Source organism: Harpia harpyja, chromosome 17 (genome assembly GCF_026419915.1).
Source record: "Harpia harpyja isolate bHarHar1 chromosome 17, bHarHar1 primary haplotype, whole genome shotgun sequence".
NCBI classification, from domain to species: Eukaryota; Metazoa; Chordata; class Aves; order Accipitriformes; family Accipitridae; genus Harpia; species Harpia harpyja.
The window spans coordinates 8,908,548-8,935,553 of NC_068956.1; the positions used below are offsets into that span (position 1 = coordinate 8,908,548).

General features: G+C 39.0%; 1 protein-coding gene across 1 annotated transcript; it reads right to left on the bottom strand.

Annotated features, from left to right (window-relative positions):
- Positions 1–1,323: 1,323 nt before the first annotated feature.
- On the bottom strand, positions 1,324–25,761 carry RAB38 (RAB38, member RAS oncogene family). The gene is made up of 3 exons (XM_052812965.1): positions 25,388–25,761; positions 17,193–17,473; positions 1,324–5,889 (listed from the first exon to the last, which is right to left on the bottom strand). Exons 1-3 carry the CDS (start codon positions 25,590–25,592, stop codon positions 5,737–5,739), a joined length of 639 nt encoding a protein of 212 aa, XP_052668925.1. The 5' UTR covers positions 25,593–25,761; the 3' UTR covers positions 1,324–5,736.
- Between the last annotated feature and the right edge of the window lie 1,245 nt (positions 25,762–27,006).

A 27,006-nucleotide genomic window follows, 5' to 3' on the forward strand; every position in this document is an offset into this window, starting at 1 on the left:
TCGGATGTGGCTGAAGCGTCTCTGCTAAAGGAACTTTTTGCCGTGGCCCTTCCCTTGCGTGGTTTGTGAAAGCCAAAGGCATGAATTCACAAACCCAGAAGATACACGGATAGATTAGCATGGGAGCTAGATAACCCAAATTACCTTTTATGTACCCAAGAAAATATTTATGCACCTCTGACTTTTAAACCTTTAACAAAGATGCCATTTCTGAAAGAAAATGTAGCTTGTCTTTTAAAACTACTTAAACTCCTTAGATACCAGGTGCAAATATTACCAGTTGCTGTGGAATTGAGCTACTACGGCTTAACTGAAAGCTCATTTCCTGGAAGAAACCAGGCAAATATCAGACTGGAACAACTTTCTCCCACTATTGACATGCAGAGAAGTCTACCAGGAGATACTAATTTGCTTAGCTTCCACTCTAGGGAGTCCCGTGCTGTGACTTTGCTCAGTTTAATATCTTATCTTTGTAAACTATTATTACTGCATTTGAAACATAAAACATGGAGATTCCAATCTTAATTAGGCAGCTGATGCACTGCAACTGTAAAAGAGATGATTTTCAGGAAATGAGTATTCCCAAATTGTGCAGTCAAAGATATTTCCTCCAATTTCTGAGCTGATTGGCCAGTGTAGCTGCAACAGTGTCGCTAATTGCTGGGGATTTGGTTGTGGGTCTTGCAGCACGTCCAGCCATAAGGTGTAAGAATGTCAGGGTGCATTATGGAAACAGTCAATGAAACCAGAATGTTAATTTTTCTTTGCTGTTGTTGCAGAAAAGCTAAAAACTGTAAAATAAATACTAGACTCACACTGCAGGCAAGCACCTCCTTTATTTTCCTTCTTTTTTTCTTTTTTTTCTTTTTAATTAATAAAACAATCTAATATTTCTAGGGAATCATGAAAGGTCAAGTGTGTAACATTGCTGCAGGTACCAGCTTGCCCTGACAGCTGAAGACAAATGCAGTTACGACACCCTAGACATGCAGCTGCCTGATTTGCAAATGTAGGCCATTTATTACCCAGCCAGACTTCCAAGAATTGAGCATGTGGTCAATAATGAGCCCCCAAACTGATGATGCATCTATTTGTGAGCCAAAAATTCTCCCTGTAAAATCAGACTTTGAACTGAGGTTCTTTGAAGAGCTGGAGCCATAAAAGCTGCTTCTGGAATTGCATATCAAATAGGATGATGGAGGGAGAAAAGGTGGAAAGTTTCTGTCTCAGATATGTAACCCTTTAATTAATGTCAAACACTAACCTGGATGGTTTAAAAGAAAGGTTGTACAGAAAGTAAACAGTCTAAATGAAACTATCAAAATATATATATATATATATATATGTATCAGAGATTGGCTACGTATGAGGAAAGCAGAATTAGCTTGTGGCTACTTGTATGTGCTTACTTTGGTTAATGAATTAATTTTACAAAACACTCACATTCCATGCTTTGTCAGAAATATCATCTTTTATTACAATATAACCTGCCGTCACATGCATAAATATTGATGCAGTAAAATATATTGTCATTGATTGTTTCCTGGCAATTGACATAAAATTGCATCTCCCACATGTATTTACCAATTTCACTTCATCCAGCTAGACAAGCTGTTTTAAGAAGCAAAAGAAAACTGCTATTTAAACATGCACCTTCTCCCTCCCTCCCTCCCTCCTCCTTTTATATGGTCAGGTAGGTTAAAATAGAAGCCCCCCCCAAAAGTCTGAACAGAAAATATCGATGTACAACAATTCAAGCTGCATACACAAGGTACTGTTGGGAACAGCTATTCCTGAATAGAAAAGTTCTATGAAAATATATGATCTAAAAAAATGGTACATAAGAAGAACAAAGCCTGATTTTCAGAGTCCAAATGGCTTTCTGTTGAAAGCCTAACTTGGTCAAATAAAATATGATTTTTCTGGAATAACAGAGTAATATTTACTGTTCACTCCATGCATTTTCCTATCAGTAATGTGTGTATGTTTCCCAAGGTAGTTAGGATCATGAGATTTTTTTTGTATGGAGCTTCAAAGACGGAAAATGAGAGACATCCTGTCATTACTGGTGGTGTGGCTGAGTTGCTAAATGAAGCCTTGGGGTGCAAATGATCAACCACCATTTTTCATAAGTGTTTTGAGCTGATCCCTCATGCCCAGCACTTCACCTGCACATCAGCTTGTGGTTCTGGTGCTGGGACAGCCAGAGGGGCATTTACGGAGAACTAGAATGAAAATTAATTTTAAATCCACTTTGCAGTATCTTTGCCCACTTGGAAGGCAATAGAGACTCATGTCTTTTATTACTTATTGCAAATAGAGGGGAAAATGTTTCATTTTGAAATGGCTATGCAATTAAGATGCCTGGTCCCTAATGACCAGCAAAGAGGACATAGCACAGAATGTATCAATAAAAAACAAGGAAATCCAACCTGTTAGGGACTGACACAGTATAATTAAATTTAACATTTGTTCCTGAAAGGGTATTGACACAAACTGAGCTCATTAATTCTAAATTGAAGCTTTTATTCTGGCCTGCCTATGACAACCCCTTCTAAAAAGGCTCTGCTTGCTAGATACCCAGGTGGCATTCACACATTTATTGTGTTATAGAAAGAGACTTGACAGATTCTTATCACTTCAGTACAAATAAAAATGAACATTTGGAATTATGTAACCTCCTAAGGAGGCCTGATTCTTCATGATACTTTCCTAATTCTTATGATGTAAATATGTATGACTTCAGAACATTTCTCTAGAAATTGGCCAAAATCTGTCCACCATCTACCAGAGGTGGAAAATCTGCCCAAGAACAGTGACTGCAGTGAAACCTGACACAACAGAAACAAGGGGAACAGATGATGAGTTCATAGTTTAAAGCAGGTTTATACAATACAGTGAAGAAAAAAAAGAAAAAATCTATATGTACTTTAAGTGTTTTATTTATGTGGGTTTTTTTAATTACTGTTATACCAGGTCTTTAGCCATAGCTCTCAAACATTTGTGAAAGTTACCATTATGCTTAATGAATATTGGCTAGAAGCCACTGAAGACAAGCAACCTGAAGATAACTAAAACACATGACCAACTGCTATGTTTGTTGCAAGTTGAGCACAAAATAATTTTTGGAAGAAGTGACAACTTCCTCTGCTTCACCAGAGGCATCCAGATTTGTAAGTAAAGCATGGGGTTCAACTCATGAAAACTTAGCCCTTTAGAAGCCATCTGAATATCTAGGTGCTTGTGTTCCCCGGTGTTGGCTCAAGGTATGAATTGTTACCCTTATAAGGCATCCATATGACTTGAATTAAACAATGCTTTAAATTTGAAATAGCTGACCTGGCACTAGTTCTGAATTGCAGCTTTGTTGCTGAGATTATTAAACTAGTACCATGACATCTGTGCAGCCACAATTTCTGTTTGTAACCCATCTGCACCTATTTATTAGATTAAATAATCCCACACACTCACACTTTGCTTTATAACATTGACTAGGTTAAGTGAGGTTGAATAATTGAAGCTAATTGTTGCAGCACAGACAAGCCCTGGATAGATTTAGAACATTAAGGCATTACAGCACCATGTATTTATGCTAGAGGGCACTCATATATCATTCTGAGCAGTAATAGAGCTTGGCATTTGTATAACATGTATCTTCAAAGCATGGTGTCAACTGTAACTTTCAAGGAGTGCTGTGAGGTAGGTGTGTACATCAATCCCTATTTTACAGATGAGGAAACTGAGGCAGAAAGGTTAAGGTTTTTGACTCAGATCACAGCAGGAGTTAAAGGATGTTTAACACAGGTGTTAAGGATAACACTGCAATCAAGACAACTTGAAAATTGCTCTCCTGGAAAAAAGCCAGCTCATGATAAATACGGATCCTTACATCTATGTGTGTGTGGATTAGTTCTGGAAATGGATTTTTATTTTTAAAACCACAGACCTTGCTTTCTTATTCTAAAACTCTGTGACAAAAATACATCAATTTAAGGCTTTAGGAAGAGCACATAAAGAGCTATGTCTCTGTCCCCGGCTCTTCTCTGCAGTGCCTATATAGTAACAGATCATTCAGTCATAGAATCATTTAGGTTGGAAAAGACCTTTAAGGTCATTGAGTTCACCTGTAAACCTAACACTGCCAAGTTACAGAATGAACTTTAGAGGCACATGAATCGCATAGGTCTCACAGGATAAGGTCAGCTTGAGGATTTTTTTTTTCCTCCATTTTTCCTAACCAAAACCTATTTACTAGCCTTTGAGAGTTTCACTCCTTCATTTCCAGCTAAGTATTCAGTGAAGTATTGCAGTGATGTCTGCAAACACAAGACGTCATGAGATTCTGCCTCCTCCCCTCCACGGTGTTACACATCTCTAAGGAAAGAAACCCATCTCAGAAGACAGCTCCTGCCACTGAGAGTTCACAGCTTAGGAAGGAAAAGGCTGAGCAGGAACAGAAAATGCAAGTGATTTGTCTACGGCAGTAGACAGGCAAAGTTTGTCTTGCAGGGGCTTGCAGCCAGATGTCAAGACTTCTTGTCTAGACACACTTGTCTGAATGAGTCCACCAACCTGTATATTTTGTCAGACTCTGAAAATCAACCATTTCATTTCCACAGTACAGGTCAACAAATTCTACACATATTCCAGGAGTGCTTCTGAACACTGTTCAGTTTTGCTTCCTGTGATCATTCATACAATTGTGGTTTCTAGAAGAGTGTTCTCAGAAAGCAAATACCCTGCTATTCAATGCAGAGGCATTCCTGAAAAGTTCAGCTGTTACATTATAGTGTGGATAGTGAATTTTCCCGTGAGAATCAACATAGAGGAGGGATGCATGCAGGGACTTAGAGAATATACACAGTTTAAACACACAGGGACATCTGTGGCATGAAGGATGGAAAGGCAGAAACAAAATCAATGACTGTTTTTCAGAGGACGTGCTGGCTTTATAGAATAGATAACCTTTCTGAAAACTGTCAGCTGCTTCACCTGTGAGACTGTACCCCCGGTTCCCTGTTTTGTCACCCCTCACCCTTGACTTTTTCCATTTTGCTTCATCTGAAGACAATGCTAACAACTGTGAGAATTTAACTCTTCAGAAAGAGGGAGCCAATACTACATCAGGGTTCAGCCTCAGAAGCTGAATCTGGACAACTGATATGAAACGTTGCTTCATATTCAGTCCTGCCACTTCATCCAAGAGACTGAACTTGCAGTGAGAAGATTTCACTGTGAGCATTGCTGTTGTCTCTTTCTGAACAGCTATATTTTCATTGTCACCATCATCTTCCTCATATGAAACAAGATCATTCAAGTTTGAGGAGTGACAAAGCTGTCTAATGATGACGGTTGCCTGGTCAAGGTACTGAGAAGACAGGCTGGAGGACCAATGGACAAGTAGGGTATTGCTGCAGTCACATCACAAATACAAGCTTTCAGAAACCACATTGCAAAGAAATAAGTTTTTATATCACTGGTGTTGCTACCCAACTGGGAAAACACAGCCATCACCATAAGTCTTATTTGACCAGTAGCCAAAGACAGTTTTGAATAGTTGCTATCGATGAACAGCTCATAATAAATTTTAGCTGCCAAAAAATTATGGAAATATTTAAGTATATTTCTGAGAAAATGGCAATCTGCTTATGGACAATCTGGGCAGGCTGGATGTGTTGGATAAAGTATAAATTGTGAATCATAGTTGTTCAGCTCTTGTAATAGTCTGGAAGTCTCTTAGGATTTAAAGCAAGCTGAACAACTGACAATCTTGGAGGAATTCAAGTGTGGTTTTATAATATCTGGTTCAATAGACTGAACTGGATCACTCTCACTAGCAATTATGTGTTTCACCAAGCATCTGGAAGCTTCATTGATGTTTATATTTTCCTGCAAGTGAAAGAGAAAGAGAGGTTGATTAGTCAATATTAATTACCCCATGCTGCATATTTCCTGTGCATAATTAAACTTTTCTCTAGGCAACATCAAACGTTACTTTCCTTAATAAACAGCTTTCAAAAAATGACTGTATTAAATAATGCTTACTGTAGTTTTTAAGTTAGTTAGGTTTTATGTATATTATGATTCATATCTCTTTTAAATTATACACAGAGCTCACTTTAAATTACCCCAAACTCTTGGTGATTTGATTGCTTCAATAAACGAAACAAATGCCAGAGGGATGTTAAAGACAGATGCCTGAAGGAAAGCTCCAGAGTCCATATTTGACTGCTTGAATGATGGTTACTGTGATTTTCAAATCATTAATTACTTGTCAGCAATTACAGCCATCAATAGCACATATTTTTTAAATCCTTTTCCATGGTTTCCAGAAGATTTCTGTATACAATTCTCACATTGTATGACACCTGTGATGAACCAGATTCACTGAACAAATGATACAATCTCAAATTATTCACAAAACAGTAAAAAAAAGTTCTATATCTTTCCGAGTCCTCATTTTTTTGTTGAGGCTGACTTATCTCCAATGTACTGCTTCAGAAGAGATATATCACCATTGGTTTCATTTGTAAGACAGAAATTCTCACCCTAGGGGTTTAGAACGAAACGCAAAGCATGTCTTTTTCTACATGTGCCTTACTTCAACAGCATATTTAACTTGCAGCAACCCTTACTCTGTTTGTAGAATAGGCAAAGCTGAAACAACCTGATCAGTGAGACACAGCTCAGCACAGCATACAAAATAAGCAGTAATACTGAGTAAGGATTTTTTTTTAATGATAGCCACCGATATGTTTGGACTGAAAAGTCAGGCTTTCTGGCACAAAAGACACTCTTCTACTCTCACTATTGGCATTGATTACTTATTTTATATGATGGAAGATAGAAACCTCACTGCAGCTTCAAACTTCTGGGAAACCATATCACACCCCCACATACATACATATAGAAATCCATACAAATATATATGTATATATTTATGTATATGCACATACTCCTCTTGTTCCATAAAGATTATGCTTTTATTTTCAATCTAAGATTTCCCAGGTTTCCAAGCTGAATCTGGATGGAGCCTGTTGTACTGAGACCATAAACAGCCATGCACACAATGCCGTGAAATCTACCTTCAGCAAATGCACAGCATCAATTCAGCATCATTAATAAAATAACCTGTAAAATTTTAATGTGCGAAACATTTTTTTTTGCATGTGCATGTTCAAAAAAAGTCAGATGAGATGTTTAAGTATGAAGTTCAGCTATAAAAGAAAGAAACCAAAGTACACCTGTGTATGTTTCAGTAGACATGGTACAATTATATGAAGATCAAATGCTAAAATAATGAATTCTGTGAGGCTGATTTCTAATCCCCTTGAAATCAACAGCAGAGCTCCACAAACTCCATTGACCATCCCCTTGCACCACAGTAAAGAGCTGAAATCTGGGGATCTAACTGAAAATGTTAATTAGTACCAAGATTTCACAGGTTTCTTCATGTACACAAGTGAACTTAAATATTTGATCTTTGGCCTGTAAAGAATATCAGTTGGTTGTAAAAAACCAAATCTTTAGACAAGTCATTTACATACTAACCCCTAGAAAGTAATACAGAGCTGGGAATCAGCTCCATACTGAGATGTTAAAATGTTACTGTATCACATGGCGCTCTCTGACCAGACAAGCAAATTCCTCAAGCATGTACCAAAAGTCTTTTTCAGAACACTGTGAAATTTTATTAGAAAAAATAGACAATGAAAAATATCTCTCAGTACTGCTTAGAAAGCTGAAGACAAAACAGGATTGTTAAATGCACAAAACCACAGAAGTAAAAATCTTTTGCATTGTGTTTTCTTTTATTAATGGACTGAGAAGCATTTCATTTACACATGTGCTACTTCTCTCTTGGGATGGCAGCATGCATTTTTTCAATAATGCCTTAGGGACTATCAGAGATTGTGCCCAAATTGATTAATTCAGATGTATTAACAGAAAGCCTCTTTGTCAGAGGCTTAAGATCAGCATTTTATAAGTGGGAAAGGGGGAAGAACAAAAGCATAAAACGGGTATAGGTGGACATCCCTTATCCCCACTGGTGATGGATGGAAGTCCACGTGCCAGACCCGAACCTAAAAATTCAGAAGGAAAAACCAATGCTGCTTTACTTCAGCCAGAACTCAAACCAAAGTGAAATTGGATTAATAAACCTCTTTTTAAACCTCTATAGCTTTTGGGGGGAAGAAAGCCAAATTTGAACATGCAAGTATTGTTTTGACATGAAAAGTCAAAATATTTACTTTTGGGAATTTGAAAATTAAAAGCTTCTCTTTTTAAAAAGCTTTTTAAAAGTATTGCTCTTTCTCCTTTTTAATGAAAGTATTTACCAATTTTGACCCATATTCCTTATTACATTGTTAATTGCATTTTAGATTGAGTTTGCTGTTTCCCTGGTAGGTGTCTGCCCAGATCTCCTGAATATCTGTGAAGTGGGATTAGATACAGATAGAGATCATCCCCAGCTCTGGCCATTCCACCTGAAAAGGCTTCTGTTTCAGTCCATGCCCACCTTCCTCTCTGCCAGAGCACCATCCCTTCAGATGCGCCTGCTGAAGTTTATGTGACTGTGCTTTTACTTCTTCAAGCAAAATGTGCCAGTTTGCGAGGATTCACTATTTAAAGCATTTGCACCCACGCGATCAAAATTTAGCCTTTTGTTCTGTATGAGAGGAAAGGAATAACAAGTCCTGTCCGTACTGTGTGCTGGATCGGAGAGGCGTTTCCTCATCCTGAACATCTATATGAACTGTCTAAGCTGTGTGGATGAAAATTTCTGCCAGGGTACAAGGGGAGCAAGAGAGGAAGGGTGACCTGAGCAGACAGCACAACTGTTTCTGAGCTTGTGTCCAGCTCCAGCCTTCTCCCATGGTTCAGATGACAACCGGTACGTGGTACGGATGAGAAGTGACATGCTAAGTCACTCCCTGCAAGGAGCCTGTGCTCATGTCAATAAAGCAACTCCAGCTGTCCCAGCTCTATGCCTTGACCACTTGCTTTCTGATGCTGCTATCGCCTTTTGTTACAACCCTAATCCTCTGGTGTCGACTCCCGTGTCCTAGGTCTGTGGAACAGACATTGCTGTATTCTGGTCTGTCTAATGAAATATTGATTTCTGCACCTCTCCTTCTACAGTGTGTTTTGCAAAAGAAAAATCAATATTCTGCTAGGCAGCGAAGCAGCTGCAGACCGTAGAAGGTGATCTGCTATCCAAACACAGACACCCAGAGACCTGGTAATTTTAGAGAGCAGGACGTGTTGAAAGGCAATCTAGGGAAGGACAGAGAAAAAGGAGCAGGTGAAAATCCACCCAACAAATCACAGTATAAGATTGGACAGAGAGGAATAATCATAGACAACCTATTAATTGTACTGAAACATGGAAACAGCTCCAATTATGCCTAAAAATAAAATCAATTATGTTTCAAAAAAGAAAGAAAATATAGGTGAGATGACTGAGTGAAACGATGTCTTTCAGTGGGTCTCTATGTTGAAATGCCTTAACTGTCATCTCCCTTATGGCTTTTGTTCTACACAGAACACCACAGGAATTGCAATGATTGCTGCTGTTCACACTTTTTTCTTTCTTGTTTCATTTTGTTTTGTTTCATTTTGTTGCCTTGCCTTGCCTTGCCTCTTCTTTCTCTTCTCTCCTTTTCTCTTTTCTCTTCTCTCTTCTCTTCTCTTCTCTTCTCTTCTCTTCTCTTCTCTTCTCTTCTCTTCTCTTCTCTTCTCTTCTCTCCTCTCCTCTCCTCTCCTCTCCTCTCCTCTCCTCTCCTCTCCTCTCCTCTCCTCTCCTCTCCTCTCCCCTCATCTCCCTTCTCTCCTTTTTCTGTTTTTACTAACTTCTTCCCATATTCTGAGCAAATTCTTTAGGTCATACTGAGGGGCCTACTTTGTGGAGCCACTTCTGAACATCAAGATGTTCAGGGGTTATCTAGCTCTTAACATGGTACTAGATGCACCTGTAGTGCTGTATCTTGTTTTCCAGCCTCCTCTGAGGTCACTTTTACCTTCACGGTTCTCCACATACGGGGTAAGGTCTGTCTACCTATATTACTTTTAAGGCTGCTATTACTCAGCACTGCATCTTTGATGTGTTTATCTACACAGTATCTTTCTGCGATAGGGAAGTGCTGCTATGGCCATTTATCAAATGGAGAAAAAGCAGAGCCCCAAACAGAGGAAACTGCATGAAACCTGGTCCAGCACATGGTGGCTAGTTGGAAAGGGGGAGATGGCATAGTTTGAAGTCTTCTCATGATAAGGTAGGAACGCAACACCTTTCTTTCCCAAGGCTCATGGGATACTTTTTACTGCAAAAAGGAAGGATCTTACCCATATTACAGTAACTTTGCTGCCATCAGTCCTCTCTTCCTGCTTTTGCTCTACTTCTCACATGGACATCTGGATTTAGCATGCTAGCTTTTATGAAACTCTTTCCTGGGCATCTCCCCTTGCCCTGTCCCCTGAGGTGCTTAACCCATTTCTGTGACTTTCGCGCCTCAGTAAGTCCCAGCACCTGAAAGACACTATCATCACAGTCAGTGATGCAAGAACTGAGTTGTTAATCCAGCCCTAAATGACTTACCCTGCATCAACCTGCCAATACCTGCCAGAGCAAGGACCTGAACCCATCTCCTGAGATGATGTCTGACTACTTGAGTCAGTCTTTCTCTTGACCCCATCAAGAAGGAATGCAAAAGTGAAAATCACCACATGCTACTCTTTATTCTATTACCAAACAAAGCAAGGCAAAGAAAATAACTCTGAGCAAACTCTGAAAGCCAGAAAGGAACACTGGAAGACCCAAATGAAATTACAGTTTGCTTTGTAGATCGATCTCCTTCAAATGTATCTTTTCAAAGGGCAGTTTTATGGAAAGGATAGCAACTCAGGGCAGGGAAGGAGAGTTGCATGATTTAAAACCTTTGAACCTATTGCCATGGGAAATAATGTCGTATTCTCGTAATGCAACAATCAACTGAAGGGAAAATAAATACTTTGTTGAATGTGTCTCAAAGCAGTACACAAGCTCAGCAAGCTTCTTTGCATTCTGGATTGCCTTCTGCCTTATCTGTCATCTCTAATGCAGATGCAGTACATTAACATTTAGAGCATTCCATTTTAATATAGGAAATAAATCCCCTCAGACTAGACTGGCTCTTAGCTCTTTACAGAAGAAAAAAGGCCTTTGCTAGTTTTATGGGCCTGTCGCATTTCCAGATGAAACTTTTCTTTCTTTGCCACAGGTGTCTTAGATTTGTCTGTCTGTTTTCTAGTATAAAACTGCTCCCTTTCTACAATTGAGTAGTTTCTTTCTCTGACTGAATATGATGCTTCTGAGTCTTACGTTGAAAGTCAGGGTGAAGAACAACGTGTATGCAGGCATAGCTACCTAACATGGGCACGTGGGGACGTCTAAGGCAGCACCGCTTAGAGACATGACCTTAGACTCTACTATTGGAGTTGAACGAGATCAACTTCTCTTACGTAAACATTTACAAATTCTGAAATATTCAGGTATTAGATGGGAACCTAGTGAGAAACATGTAGCTTCTACATTTTATTTCTATAATGCACTAAAATCCAGGAGCAGGGAAATGACTTTCAAGATGTTTTAACCTGCACTCCCCTGGAGCAAGCAATCTGAGGGAATGGCTCCACACACTCCCTTAGCAGAGCTCCCTTGGAAACTGCTGGCAGCAGAGCCTTATTAAGATGTTGTGCTGTATTGCTGTGGTTGTGTTTCCAGAAAAACACAACCATACAAGTTAAAAGCCAACCGGATGCATGAACATGAAATTCATGGATGTGAACTGCTGTGACTGCAACCCTGAGAACAAGATAATTTCTGTGATTGTATTATTATAGCTGGTTGAATATTCTGCAACAAAATTGTTTGACTAAATGACCTTCCAACCTCAACAATTTTGTGATTCTGTGAATTTCCAGCTTTGGCCAGCACTAACTAACGTATTTCATAAAAATGATCCAGGGAGCTATAGGACAGCTCTAATACCTGTAGGATAGTCTGAATCAACTCCTTTTCTTCTAGCTACGGGAAACAAACTCTGCAGAGGATTCTGCAGAGTGACTGTATATGTGACCTGAAATCTTCTGCCTTAGGTGTCAGCTTCATTTCTTGGTTTATGGCAGAAGCTGAAATATCTTCTAGGGCTCTGTGCAGTGAGATTGGTTAGACTTTTTTTTTGAGTGAATTAAAAAGACAATGTAGGAAGCCATACATCCCTAACTGGGTCTCGCAGTCTTAAATGGATTGCTTTGGTTTCAGTTACCAGATCAGCAGATTAGCTGTAGTGTGTCAGCCTAATTCAAATACATGTCCAACCCTCATTTGTCTGTATGGAAATGGAAACCACATATCCTGTTCCTCTGCAAGTCTACCATATAGCTTGGTTTCTTCAACTTCCATAATAATTGTCCAGTCAGAACTGAAGAATTTGTGATTTAAACAAGGGCTAGTAGAGCTTGGTTTGTTCACAGAGCTCACTGGTCAGATGAGCAGATTTGCTGTCCTTGATTTGTGGAAGAGGCTGGATCAGAGGAGAGAGTGACTTTTTGGAGGTCACTCCGTAGATCAGTGGCAAAGAGGACTCCTGATTCCTAGTCTGGCATTTGGGCACTATGACATACTGTGGACTGCCTGTCAGACAAAAGCTGGAGAAAGAACATGTTATTATCCATGTTTCCAAGAGCACAAAAGATTTCCTGGTCCAAACAGCCCAGAGACTCAGTGCTCATTCAGTCTCCAGGCCATGATGCTCAGCAGACAAGGAGCGGTGTGCTTCACTTACTTCAGTAAGGATCTGAAAAGCACAGCTACCAGCCCTTCTGGGCAATTTGGACAAAATGTGAATGTTTCTTCACCTAATTCTGTATTGTTGACAGCAGAATTACAGTGGGGAAAAGAGGAACTCATGCATAATCACAGCACAGCTATGGTCAGTTGTAAGGTATTTCAAGTTATTTCTGAAGTAGGTATTTTCAAGCACATTTAGTTTTGCCTGGCTGTCTGTTTTGATGCACAAGTTCTGTTTGCATTATAAAGTGATAATAAGCTTAAAATTGCTGCTTTTCTAATCCAGGTCAAAAGCTCACCTATTTGAACCAGGAATGGTGCTGAAAACAGTTTAAAGGCTTGGAAATGTGAGTGGAGCTCTCAGCTACTCTGGCCACATGCTGGATAATTAAATGTGTGACAGGAAGGAGAAATTTCCTTCCTTTAAAAAAATGCATCTTTCACAATAGTTGTGGTCATGAAATTTATTAAAGAATTTACTATTAAGGGTTATTTTGTGACTATCTATCTGGGGATGTGCCTTTCAGACTGCAATCAATATGAGCAAACTAAATACTCATATACAAAAGAGACCAGGCTCTCCACCAGATATATGGCGATACGTATAACTTGTGACTATACTACATTGTGCTGTTGCCCAACAAGGCCCTTCTTACACGGCAAACTATCAGAACAAATTCTTCTGTTTTTGTAGGGAGCGGAAAATTGGAACAGGCTGAGTATTGCCTTTAGATTAATGCAAGAATCAAAACTAATACATGAGAATGCATTAGGTGGCTCAAATGTTTTATATTGAAGTTAACTTCAGAAAAACAGCACCAGGGAATAATAGAGTGATGTTTTTTGGTGTAATCTGCCAGTGCTACGGACAAAAAAATTCAAACCATTGACAGCTTGAAATATGGTAGGTACATATACAGCATGCTACTTTCTGCAAGGCAACCAGAACTAAGATGTATTTTTATAAGCAATCACCTTTGTTTTCCAAAATGCATAAATCAGATTCAGTTTGCTCTGAAGGCTATAACGTTTCCAAGCACGTCTCCAGAAAACCTCTGGAGATCTAATTATTCCAGGATACCACAAAAAAAAGTTATTACTTATTTGAACTGCTAAAACTGCTAGCTGCAATATGATGACTTCTCTGTCAGTGTTATTCTGCTCAGAAAAGAGTTTCTATTCTCTACAGCAAACATAGCTAGGTTTTTATTTTCCCCAGACCTGAGTTCAATTATTTAATATGCCCTAGGCTGAAAGTATACCAGGTACATGTAACATTCAGTATTTTAAAATAGCAGTAATAACAACTTTTGTTTAGAAAATATGTGTAGGTTTTAGTTCAGAACTGAGACCAAGTGGGGAAATTATTCTGATCTAACTTAGCCTAAATGTTGTGATTCTACCATCTTTAGTGGAATTACTCTTCTTTTTGCATCATTTTAGTCAGGAGCCTCCAGTTCAGGGTGGAAATCAGTTGTGTGGATTGCAGAATAACAGATCCCTGCCTTCAGTCTATAGCAGCACAGAACAATCTGATAACAGTCATGTGTCCCAGAGTCATGTGTCCTCAACTCTCACTGCTCCCTTCACAGTGGCTTTTGAAGACAAGTCTTGTCATAGCTGGATTTCTTTCTGTTTCTGCAGGATTGCACTGGTAACCTGAGGACTGCTTGGGTTTCTGACTTAAATAAAGTGAGAAGAATCTAGATATTTCCTTTGTTTAAAATAAATCAAAATCTGAATTCTATGTGGCTTAGAAAAACTTGGAAAACTTTTCATCTGTTGTGACTTTTTAAAAGTTTACATGTCTTTTATACTTCCATAATTATGCCTAAGACAGGCTCCATCATCACAGTAAAACCTCTCTGTGGCCTTTAAAATTGTTTGTACATTCATTCTCTGTCATGACCTGCAATGGCCCTTGGCACAATAAATGTGTTTGTTCTTTTTAAGAGGTGGACAGGTGCTTGCTGGGGACTGATGTATGGAATTCAAGGTACAGATTCCTTTCTCACAGGCCAAAGAGCAGTGATCAGCTGTATGACTTTTATGATCCAAACCTAAAATAATGAAACTGTGGTCCTGTATCCTTTAAACAATGGCCCATCCTGTTCCCTCTCATTCTCTTTGAAAGTCTTTCAGATGCAGGCATTTTAAAACAATTTGTTACTCATTTCTCTCCACATGATTTTTGTGGTGGTTTTGCCTTCAGGCCTCAGTTTTCAGTGAATTAGTTCTTGTCTCCAGGAAATGCAGACTCATGTACATATCAGAAATGAAGAAAAAGTAATTCTGAAGAAAACAGCCATACACAGTGTTACACATCACTGGTGAACTGGATCCCAAATACTCACAACCAGGTATTTCATGTTATTTCTGGCCTGAAAGACAGTTACACACCTAATAGAATATTGGAAAGAGCCAGAATATGTAATCCTTATACAAATAATAATAGTTTGTCCTGTAATAATCCCCTAACTCTCCACATGTTCTACTGACAGCTGCCATTCCAAATGCTTCACTCTCTGGGTTTTGTTTTTTTTCTTTTTCTGGAATAGTTACCTTTCTGCCATAATTATCATGAAGAAGCTGATGTAAGAGATCTTGGCCTCTTTCTTAAACCAGAACTAGACACTGTCCATAGTAAAATTTAGGTTATCCTAGAAAGGAACACTGGATTCTGGTGGCCTCACCCAGCACAAATCAGCAGAGAACCACAGACCTGAATTCAAACCAGGTCCTGCGCATGCAGGAATAGGAAGTACCCTGTTTGTACAGCAAGGTAATTTACACACTGACCTAGACCAAAATGTCTCCCTAAAAATGGCATTTTGAAGAAACAGTGACTAGTTTTGAGACCCATTCAGTAGGAAAGCAAAGACACTGACCACAAAGACACAGAATCACAGAATCTTAGAATGGTTTGGGTTGGAAGGGACCTTTAAAGGTCATCTAGTCCAACCCCCCTGCAATTAGTCCAACCCCCCTGCAATGAGCAGGGACATCTTCAATCAGATCAGGTTGCTCAGAGCCCTGTTCAACCTGGGCAACATGTGCCAGTGTTTCACTGCCCTCATTGTAAAAAGCGTCTTCCTTGTATCTAGTCTGAATCTACCCTCTTTTAGTTTAAAACCATTACCTCTTGTACTATTGCAACAGGCCCTACTAAAAAGTCTGTCCCCATCTTTCTTATAAGCCCCCTTTAAGTATTGAAAGGCTGCAATCTCAGCCCAGAGTTCATGCAATGCTTGAGGCAGTCTAGGACATGCTGCTAGTCACCTGCTGTTACTTCTGCTGATTACAAGTGAGACTTCTAAATATTAGTGCTTAAAGAAGGAGTCAGGACCAGAAAAGTAAAATACAAGTATACAATGATACGCTCCAAAGGTTCTTAAGTAACTTTCATAAAGTGTTTAAAAGAAATTAAACAATTGAATGTAGCATTTTGGCTTTCAGTCTACTAACAATCTAGGTCAAACCAGAGCCAAACTGTTTACATTTAAAACATACAAATGTTTCCCAGAGCTATTAATGATGACACCAGCTTTCATAATCGGAGAACACAATAAACACAATATCCATTGAACTGTTGTGTTCAAATAAATATTTTACATGCCAGCACTCCAAATCTTGCATGCACTGAGATTATCTGAGAGATCTCAAATTGATATACAGGACCACTGTACCTTGGACCTTTATACTCTGAAAGTCCCAGTGCCCTTCCTGATTTTTATCTCCATTTTCTTATAGGCACCCAGGAAATCTGTACTAAGGCAAAGAATTGAACCTCAGAGCAGCTCGTTTGGCACTTTGACCACTGATCTTTCCTTTCTCCCCAGATATGTGATTTTTTTGAAAAGGCTTTTGAGAATGAGAGCTTACAACTGTAAACATCGTACAAGCGCTACAATAGACTGACTTTTTTTCTGGAATCTAACACAATAAAGCTATTGTCTCAAATCAGCATTTCTCAGGCAAAGTGGTTATATAAATATTTATAGATAATATTCACTGTTAAGAATTATGAAAAGTATCCTCATATCATTCATAAGAGGTGGCTTTTTTGCCTCGGCAAAGGTCATCTTCCTCCCCAGGCTATTACACAGTAAGTTGTTGACCACTTACATCCTTTACTGCTGGCCTTTCATATTAGAGCAGCTGCATTTCAGAACGTTGCATATAATTTGCTTTGCAATAAAAGGCCTGTAAGAAATAGAAATTTATTAATTTACAAATTCACTTTTAATTAATTCCACCAAGAAAGGAGCTTTGCAAGGTACGCATTTCGACCAAATGAACTATTGTAGGAACCAGTTTCTCTGTACTTGAAGAAACATTTAAAAATAAATGAAAACATTACCTTGGCTGATGTTTCAAACCAGCCCACGAATCCATTCTCTTTGCAGAACTGATCCATCTTGATGCCGTTGTTCATAAGAACATCTATTCCCTGGTCACATTTGTTTGCTAAGAGGACTGTCGGCACAGGTTTACCATTTGGAAGAACCAACTTAGAGTCCAAATCCTCTTTCCATTTTGTCACTGCTTCAAATGTTGCAGGTCTTGTAACATCAAAGACAATAAATGCCCCCATGGCCTCTCTGTAATACACTCTGGTCATGTTTCCAAATCTTTCCTGACCTGTGATGAAGAAAGTAGGAGGGGAAAAAAACCACCACCTTGTAAAAATCACTGCTTCCAATCCAGGTCAATATTTCACATAGCAGGTTTTCTAAGAGAACATTACTGAAGGTAGAACTTCATTTTGTAAGTAAGTCACTGGAAAGCTACCCTTTGTCTAAATAATGTAAGTACCATGCCAGACTCATTTGTATGAAAATGCAAGAGAATATAGCATGAAAAAGGAGTTTTAAAGCAAACATCCAAGGGAATTTAATAATTCTATGACAAGCTTGAACTTCAGTGTACAGTCTTATTAAGCTGCCAGATTTCTAGGTCTGTGGAGAGTACCAAGAGTCTTGGTGTGCGTTATAGGACTTTAAAAAGGAGTCAGAAAAAATCTAGGTACCAGATTGGAAGCTCCTTGATAATATGGTATTTTGTGGGAAACATGTTAACACAACTGGTCTGCTCATGCATGAAGAGGATCCTGCATATTCTCATGCAAGTGATAATAATCAACAGTAACATAATTAAGCTCTGGAGCCACACCAGACATTAGAGTCATTATGAATATAGTTTTACTGGCAAACTAAAACACAGAGGTGAGACAGGTGAATTTAAAGCCTTACAAACGTGGAAAGTGTTCCAAGAAATAGCACAGCAGTAGAGATATGAAGAGCTGTATTGCTCCAGTGAAAAGATCTGGGAGGAGACGTTTCACGCTAGATCTGTTCAGAAGCTTTATGGTTTTATTTGCTGAATTCAGAGTGTTTTCTGGGAAGTTATTTACAGTATTTTTGTGAACTAGCAATGTATTATTATATTCAAATATGGACATTTGTAAATATCTATCATTTTATATGATTAGCAGTGTAAAATTTAACACACTTGATGTCAGGATGTGATATGTTGGTCAGCTGTGGGTTTGTTAATATATATGCTGTTTGCATGGGAACTTTGAAAAAATGTTTCCAAGAATGGAAATAAATTACACGGAATTTTTCTTGAAGTGAAAAAATAGAATTTCCATTCTATTGTCTACTATTCTATTTCGATTCCATGTCTACTGCTGAGATGTGATCCAAAAAAAGAATTATAAATTCCTGAAACATCTCATGACAACAGCAGTCTTTAAGCAAGACAATTATTGCATTTAACCATATGTTTCATAGCTGAGAAAAGGTGCTATGAGAACAGGCAACATTCAATGGAAACCTGTTTCTAGCCTTATTTTTTCAACGTGCATAATTTTGAGCAGGTTAGGAAGACAAGAAGATTGACGGTCTGCCTCTGACCCTAGGAAGGTTACCTGTGGAGGTTTTATCTGATGGAAATTGTGCTGTCAAATGTAAGGCTGGGATGAGAACTGAAGAGTGCTGATCACTGGGCTTTTAGACCATGCAGTTTCATTTAATGGAAATAGCACTGAGTGCACTTACGGGGTCAGCACCATCTGTTTGTGATGTTTATCTTTGGTTTTATGCACTAGCTGTTGCAGCAAGGAGAAAGTCATTCACATGGTACAGAAACCAAAAGTGGATGTCTGTCTTCTCCAAATTCATGTTAGATTTTTTTTTACCTTAAATAAACACTGTGTTCCATTGATAAAGCAAGATAGAAATATGTCATTTCTGGGAAATATGAGGTCATATTGAAAATTTCTTATGGCTATCCTTTATTAAAATGTCTTATGATTCCTATCAGTGGGCTAATCAGATGAATGGCTAAGTCATGTGCTATTCCATAATCTCCTTGTTGAGTAATTTTTTTTTCATCCGCAAGAAGATGCCTTCAAACAAAAGTCAAGGTCTGATTAGAAACTTAGCAGTGAGGCAAGCAGCAACATATATAATTAAGTTTTGATCCACATTGTATTTCAGTGATACTTTATACTTCTCATGCAAAGTTCTTGAGATGCTTGCACTGTAGATGAGACGTAGATGATGTAAGAACAGTTAAACTTGGGCCTTACACATGTTTACTGGGACACAGATCTCAAAGATAGGTGGGATGTTGTCATAAAAGAAGAACTAAATTATTAATTTGCAGCATAAAATCATTCATCACAAACAAAGTTATTAGAGGAATAAAAGGCTCTTATGATGTGATCTTCTGGCTAGTAGTGGCTCACAAAGTTCTGACAAATGGTATGCCACTGATTCCTCCTCCTGCTTCCAGCTGCTTTTGCAGATACCTAGGTTTTTCACTGCACAGAAAAGCCACCATGTTTGTAAAAGCAGCTTTATGCAGGAGGACAAAGCTCACCAATTTCCATCATCAATCACTTCAAAGAAAGAGAAAGAATGGAGCTGCTGGCTGAATAAAGTGCCTAAACCCTTTTTGAAGTGGTCTTTTTCCCCATCAGTTGCAATTAATATATGAACACACTTGGCATAAAGACATTATGCAACTTGGAAAGGAAAAAGAGGTAGTTTGTAAACCACAGACTTTTAGTTTTATGTCATTTGCATAATGGCTTTACTTTTATTTAATTTACATTGTGAAAAAACTGATCTTTAGTGTTTGCATTGTGCTTGGAGAGCTAAATATTGTGTCTAAGGATCCAGAAGGACTCTTTTTTCCAAAGATTCTCCCTTACGTGAACAAGTACCTATCTTAATAGATGAGGTTCCTAAAACTTTTTCATTTAGCAGAACTACTCATAAAAATAGGCACTGTTTGATGTATTAAAGGTGTCAGAATCTGGCCTTAGGTTTTCAGCAACACAATGGCTTAGGCAGTAATTAGGCTAGAAAATAGATGAACCATTAGGTATTCAGCGGTATCTTGCAGGCAGCCTTGAACATTAGAATCTGCTTTATTGTAAGAGGGACTGGGGAAGATGGGTTTTGCTCTTCATTGGAAAGGTCAGAAACCTGTGAAATGTTTGTTTGATCTAGCCCATGGTACTTTACTGCATCCCTTGCAAGGCCACTGGCATCTGGCATCAAACCCCACGAGTCTGATGGCCTTTGCCCATTGAGACAGTGCTTTACGTTGGCATTCATCAGCCCTAACTTAGGTTCCAAAAATCAGCTAAGATTAGGGTCCCTCTGTAGTCAGAGACTGAGAAGAGATATCTAGAGGGCATCTGCTAAGCAAGGATAGACATTTAAGAGTGGTCACATAAGCTTCATTATGGAGGTATTTAATTTCTACCCTCAACCCCCTGGAGAGCCCAGGGTGAGTAGCTTATACTCAGATGGTTCAGTACCAGATGTCTAATTGTTAAACCAGATGAATCCTACCCCATTTTGAAGTGAATCCAGTGAGACCAAGGTGCCAAAGCAACAATATTTCCATTAAAGGGACGGACTCCCTGTCTGAATGGCACATGCCTGCACATTCACCTTAATCTCAGTGGCACCTCTGCAGCAGGGAAAGGTATCATTTCATGGGCTTAAAGCCATCAACAGCTGAATTTTCATAGTTTATAAAAATGCACCCCACACAAATTTGCCAGCATGACTTGTACAGAAATCTAAAATTTTCACTAACCACTATAATTTCTGATAAAGTTATAAAAACTAATGATAAAGTGCTAAAACTCAGACAATTTCCACTGTCTCAACCACACTATCTGAAATATAGTGCAAGACAAAAATTGATTAAAACTGCCTAATGCCCCATTTTACAATAGGTTTTACTTCTTGCCGCCATCCCCCATCCTAAGAGGCAAAAGCTTCTGAGAACAACCATGCTTTACAGAGGGCTTTTAGCCAACACTGAGAAGCTAGAAATTGTGGAGAAGATTTAAACATTTTTTACCTTTCACTTTAAAATAACTATCAGAATTTTCACCCTTGAATTCAAGTCATTGCCTTTATGGATTGAAACTTAAGCAAGCCTTGAGGTGGTATTCACCACCCCAGAATGTGGAAAAGCAGGCTGTCAGAAGGATCAGGCCCACGGATCCCACCACAAATCTATACTGAAATAAAACCACCACAGCCAGGGACTTATTTATGTTTGCAGAAGAGTAATTTCAAGGTAACTTAGCCTAGAAATCACCATGACTATCTTATTTATGCATATGTACTGCAATGCTTAGCAGCCACTAAAAGCCTAAACCGCTGAGGATGTGCTGTGCCTGGCATTAGTGAACAGTCCGTTTACTCCTTCTGGACCATAACAGTCTTAAAAACTTCACAACTGCAGAGACATTTGCCTATATCTGTGCAAAGACTGCTGTTTCCTAAAGTGAAAGTTGCAGGGAAAGGGAAAGAAACTGTTCTTTCACCACTGGTATTGTGTGGATGTCTCCAATGCATTGGTCCAACTCTTTACGAGATGAGAACCAGCCTCGTAAAAGCAAACCAACACAGTTTTGGTAGCAATGAATACTCCGGCCCACACATACGCAGCAGGAGGGGTAACGGTGATGCTGACACGGCTGTGAAATAAGTGGCAGGGGAGGGCAAAGGCTCTGAGGTGCTGCTCTCTGCCCTCCGCAGCGCTCGCAGAGCTGCTCCCTGCAGTAAATCTGCAGCTAAAGCTGGTCAGAGAAATCTCAGGGCCGTCTGGACACGAAACACAGACAGTAGCACTGGGAGCAGCCTTGCAGAGAAGTGAATAGCAAATGCACCCGGATCCGCTGTCTGCAATAGTTGGTTTCTTCAAAAGCGGTCCCAGCCTGCATCTGCAGGGCCACCCTCACCACAGCAGCCGCCTTCAAAATATGATCAAGAGTTTCTTTTAAATCTTTCCTTCTAACAATCTGTCAATGAATCTAAAGGATACTGGTACAGAGGCAGCAGAAAAGATAAGGAAACAACAACAAAAAAAATTTGACTGAGGAGCAAGATTTGAAGATGTATGACACAGCAGTAGAGGTGATGGCACACTTTAACAGGGTCATGAACACTAGAACTGAGAATTTGGGACATTCAATGAAATAAAGTGGAACTGTCGTGAGGAAATTAAAGACAAGGAGAATTTTACCATGTATATCTCCTCCCACATGCAACAGTGAAAATTCAGTCACTTGAAACTTAGGCACTTCACTGAATCAGACATAAATTCATAGATTTTAATGCCATTGTGTTGTTACAGATATCATAACATCATAAACCATGAAGTTTTGTCCAATTATTCCTAACACCCATAGCTTCAAGAATATATTATCTGTTAAAAAAACCCAAGTCTTAATGTAATATTATGTGATGCAGAACCTACCTTACCCCTGAATTAATTTTTCTAATGCTTAGTTATCCTTATTGTTCAGCATTTATCTCTCAACTAAATAAATGCAGTTTTAGCGTTTAGCTATTAGATCTTACTATAGTTTTGTTTACCAAATTAAAGAATACAGAAAAATATGTTACAGAAATATAAACGACATTTAAATATGAAACAAGATGGCACCAGATGAACCAAATTTGCTTTTTCTTCTTATGTCTGTAAGGGTAAACAAGGGTAAACTCCTTGGTCCTACCACAGCTGGAGTATGTCACTCCTCCCATGAAGTCACCATGTATGTAAATACTACTAATAATGTGGATCAGCTTGACACTAGTTTTACTCAAAACCTCTTCGAGAATATTATTTCTAGATTGTTAAATAATTTACTACCCACTGATCCACACAGCAAAGTGCAAGGAAGACGATACATAACACTTAGTAGTAAGTTCACTGGCTGTATAATGGAGGGGGAGGAGAGGATGTAAGAGCTAAAATGATACCTGATACATACACACACACATATATACATATATATTCATATAGTGATGCATTTGCAGCATTTGCTTCAATTCAAGATGTCCTGAATGCTAGGACAATCATCCTCCAGCTTGGTTAGAGACCGAAAATTTATTGCTTTACCCCCAAAGATAAACATGACCTAATAACAGAGATTCTGCCAAAGAGAGAGGATGTTCTGAGACCAGAGATTTTATTTTCCTCCCTCTTATCCTCGCCTATTTCTGTTTTGCAAGTGGTGATATATGACCAGCCACAGTCAGGATAAAACACTTCCATTCCCTCCGTATTTCCAATCTGTTTTACTTTGCTTTCATTTTTAAACAACTTTTTTTTGTCACCAGCTAGATGCCTTATTCGTGATAACTTCTATGCCAGCGCCACGCTGATCTGAATTCAGTGTGTTGCTTACAGAACCTATTTTCTCTGTATCGCCATCAACAGCTAAAGCTCCTTACACAGAAGTCATTAAAACTAAGACAGCAACTCTTTTTATTACCGGCCACTGTCTTGACCTTCACAGAGATGCTTTGAATTGAGCAATTCATATGAAATTTAGTACTATGCTGTAATTCTCTCTGTCATGTGTGATAACTCAGAAAGCATGCTAGTCATTCAGTACTACAACTTGGTGTAATTGCTTCTGCAGCCTGACTGAAAGCTACATCATATGATCCGCCAGCACATGATTAGTAGCGTAATAAATCTCTGAAACAAGGCATGCAAATACATTCTTTAAGTCCCTGATGCATTCAGAATTTACTATTAAATACTTTTTCTTATGCAGCAAAGTTTTGCTGGATGTGTATGTATTTCTGGATATAATTGGTCACTGGTGAGCAATAAAAGTAATGCTTTCCCCATTATTCCAACTTTTAATAAAGAAAACTGAGCATACATGTATTTAATACCATAAAACCACAAGACTGTACTGATGTGCAAAAAAGCCAAGGTTATGCATGTTTTGCATAAAGCAGTGTTGTTGCATAAGTTTTAGTACATTGGTGCCAAATTCAGAGCTCAGACATGAGGCAGCTGAGTGTAGAAGAAAGGCACTCCCTCCACAGATAAGAATGTCAGGAATTTTCTCATTTCACTAGTTTTACTCGGTGCTGCTCCAGACTAGATCACTGAACCCGCAGCTCAGGCCACAGGCTGGCACAGTTGCCTAACAGCTGATATAATTTTCACCTCTATTCCCTACTTAACAAATGTAACTTCTTAATTTAATTGAGTTTTAAAATGCCCTCCTTCTTGCCGTAAGCTATTGTGTTATAGCTGTACTTGGATTCCTACATACACTAAATAAAAAATGATTACTTAGAGCATGCGAAATATGCCATCGAGATAAACTTTTATTTTGTGGACTGAATCAAAAATGATTAATTCCTAGCAAGGGGGGTGGCAAAAAAAGTTGTGGGTTTAATTGGAAGCCAAATATAAAAACTCCAAAGCACTGACAGCAACAATGTTGAGTCTGTATTTTTTAATTATGTAAGCATGCAAGGATAGCTGGACTTCTTTATTCTTTTCCTCTTCACACAGAGTAAATTATCTTTTTTTGCTTTATGTTGGAATAAGGACAAGTTGGAATAAGGACAAGTAAACATGAGTAAATACATTTTTAACAACCAGGATTATTGCCAAATAGAAACACTTCTCTTCAAAGCATGTCAGAAGTTGTTTACATTTCATTGGGCTGAAGAAGGATGGTAGGAGAGAGAGGAAGGAAAGGGAGAAGGAAGGTATTTTGATAAAGTAACTAAGTGATACCTTCTCCTTATTTTTTAAACTATAATAATAATTTTAACCATCTTATTGAATCCCTCATCTCTTCCACCAAATTAAACAGATGTAACAGGAAATTCTTGTTACTCTCCCTCCCATCACAGAGTTCTGTTAGTCTAATGAGGCAAGCTGAACAGCGGCAGCTGCAGGGGAAGAATTGGGGCATTTGGAGAGAGGTGCCCGTGTCCCCGCATGTGTCCAAGGGCTTGGGAAAAAAGTCAGACAGGGCAGGTTTCAGTCTGACACCCCTTTTTTGGGGGGCTGATGGCTTTAGGGAAACTCCAAAATTTCAATCTGCCCTTAAAGTTTTCTTTCCTCGATCTCCTCTCCCTCACCGCATAGGCACTGGTAGTTTCCAACTTAAAGATTAGTCCAAGTGAACTTGGGTCTGCATTTTGTATTGTCTCTGGACGGGTTATGGGGCTAAGGGTTCTCCTCTGTACTCACCCGCAATATCCCAGAGCTGCAGCCGTACCACAGTCTCAGCATCCCAGCTCAGCACCTTCAAGGCAAAGTCCACCCCGATGGTGGCCCGGTAGTGGGGGGAGAAGTTCTGGTGGACATAACGTTTGATGATGCTGGTTTTGCCTACTCCCAGGTCCCCGATCACCAGCAGCTTGTAGAGGTGCTCCTTCTGATTGTGCTTCTGCATCTTTCCTGTGGCTGCGGCTGCTCCCTGCGCGCTGATTGCATGCTCTGCCCGAGGAATCCTGCCCGGCCGAGGGGGAGAGAGGGAGTGAGGAACCGGGGAGGGAAGGAGAGAAGGTAGGTGGAGGCTCTTTCCCTTTGTACGGAAGCAGGATCACCAGGTCCAGCAGGCAGCCCTGCTGGGAGATGAAGTAAGCAAGGGACTGGGGGAAGAAAGTCTCCCAGAAAGTTTTGTGTGTATGTGTGTAAAGGTCAGCACGAGGTGTGTCTGGGATTAGTCTGGCTGCTAAAGACTTTGCAGGAAAATTCATGCAACAGTCCTGTCCCTGTTTCACTCCTCACTGGGAGGACAGTGTTTCTGTTGTGTGCTAGTTTTACATACTTTTTTTAATCACTGTCTTCTTGGTGATAATTTATCACCCTATGCTTGTTTCCAGACACCTTTAAAATGCCAGTCACTGCAAAAAAGCAGAAATCTCCTTTCAGAGGTTTCACGCTTCCGTTAAAGTGCAAAAATTAAACCAGTGTGACTTTAACTTTGGATGTGATTTGGTTTTAATCAATGTAAGTCAGTGTGAATGCCATTATATCACTAGAACTGGCAGTTACAGCAATATAAAGCATCTTCACATGTGTCTACACTAGGAGGGCTGTATGAGTTTAATTATAGCAGACACATATTTTTAAATTTCATTAATATATTTGTGATTGTCTGTACCTATAAGCACGCTCACATCTACTGAATGCAGCACACAGCTTATGCTTTGTTTTTTCATCCAACTGGACTCTAAAATGCAAAAAATCCAGATTTATCCCATGACTCCGATAATCAGAAGTTATGAAAGCATAACAGCATTAGGGCATATGAATGCCAGTGTCTCAACGGTCCTCTGTCTTCCAAAATAACTGGTATCAAACTTGCAAACAATTGAACATATTTGAGTAAATCATTCCACTGACATGATTGACCCTATATTTTAAATGAAGAACACAGTGACAGTTTCAACTTGGCAGCTTAGCTGGTGAACCCTACCCATTGCCTAGAGATGTTTGATTCTTTTAATGGTTTTGATAGCAAACCCCCAGAATTTTAATATTGTCTGAAACTCATCCATGAACGATTTTCACATTTATTGATCATCTTGATAAAAGGAAAACATATTTTACACTTATTGAAATATTATTTGGTGGAGTTCTTATCCAAATGTGCACTGAAATGGCATTAGAAATTTGTCATCTATCCAAAAAGCTGGATAGACAAAGAATTCAGAACACTTACGTTATGCAATCTTTTATAATCAGTGTCTAAACTCAAACTTTAAAGTTTGTATGTATATACACACACAAAAAGTGGAAATAGATAATCTGAGGAGAAAAATGTCTTATTTTCCTTGAAACTTTTTATTTTTAATAAGATT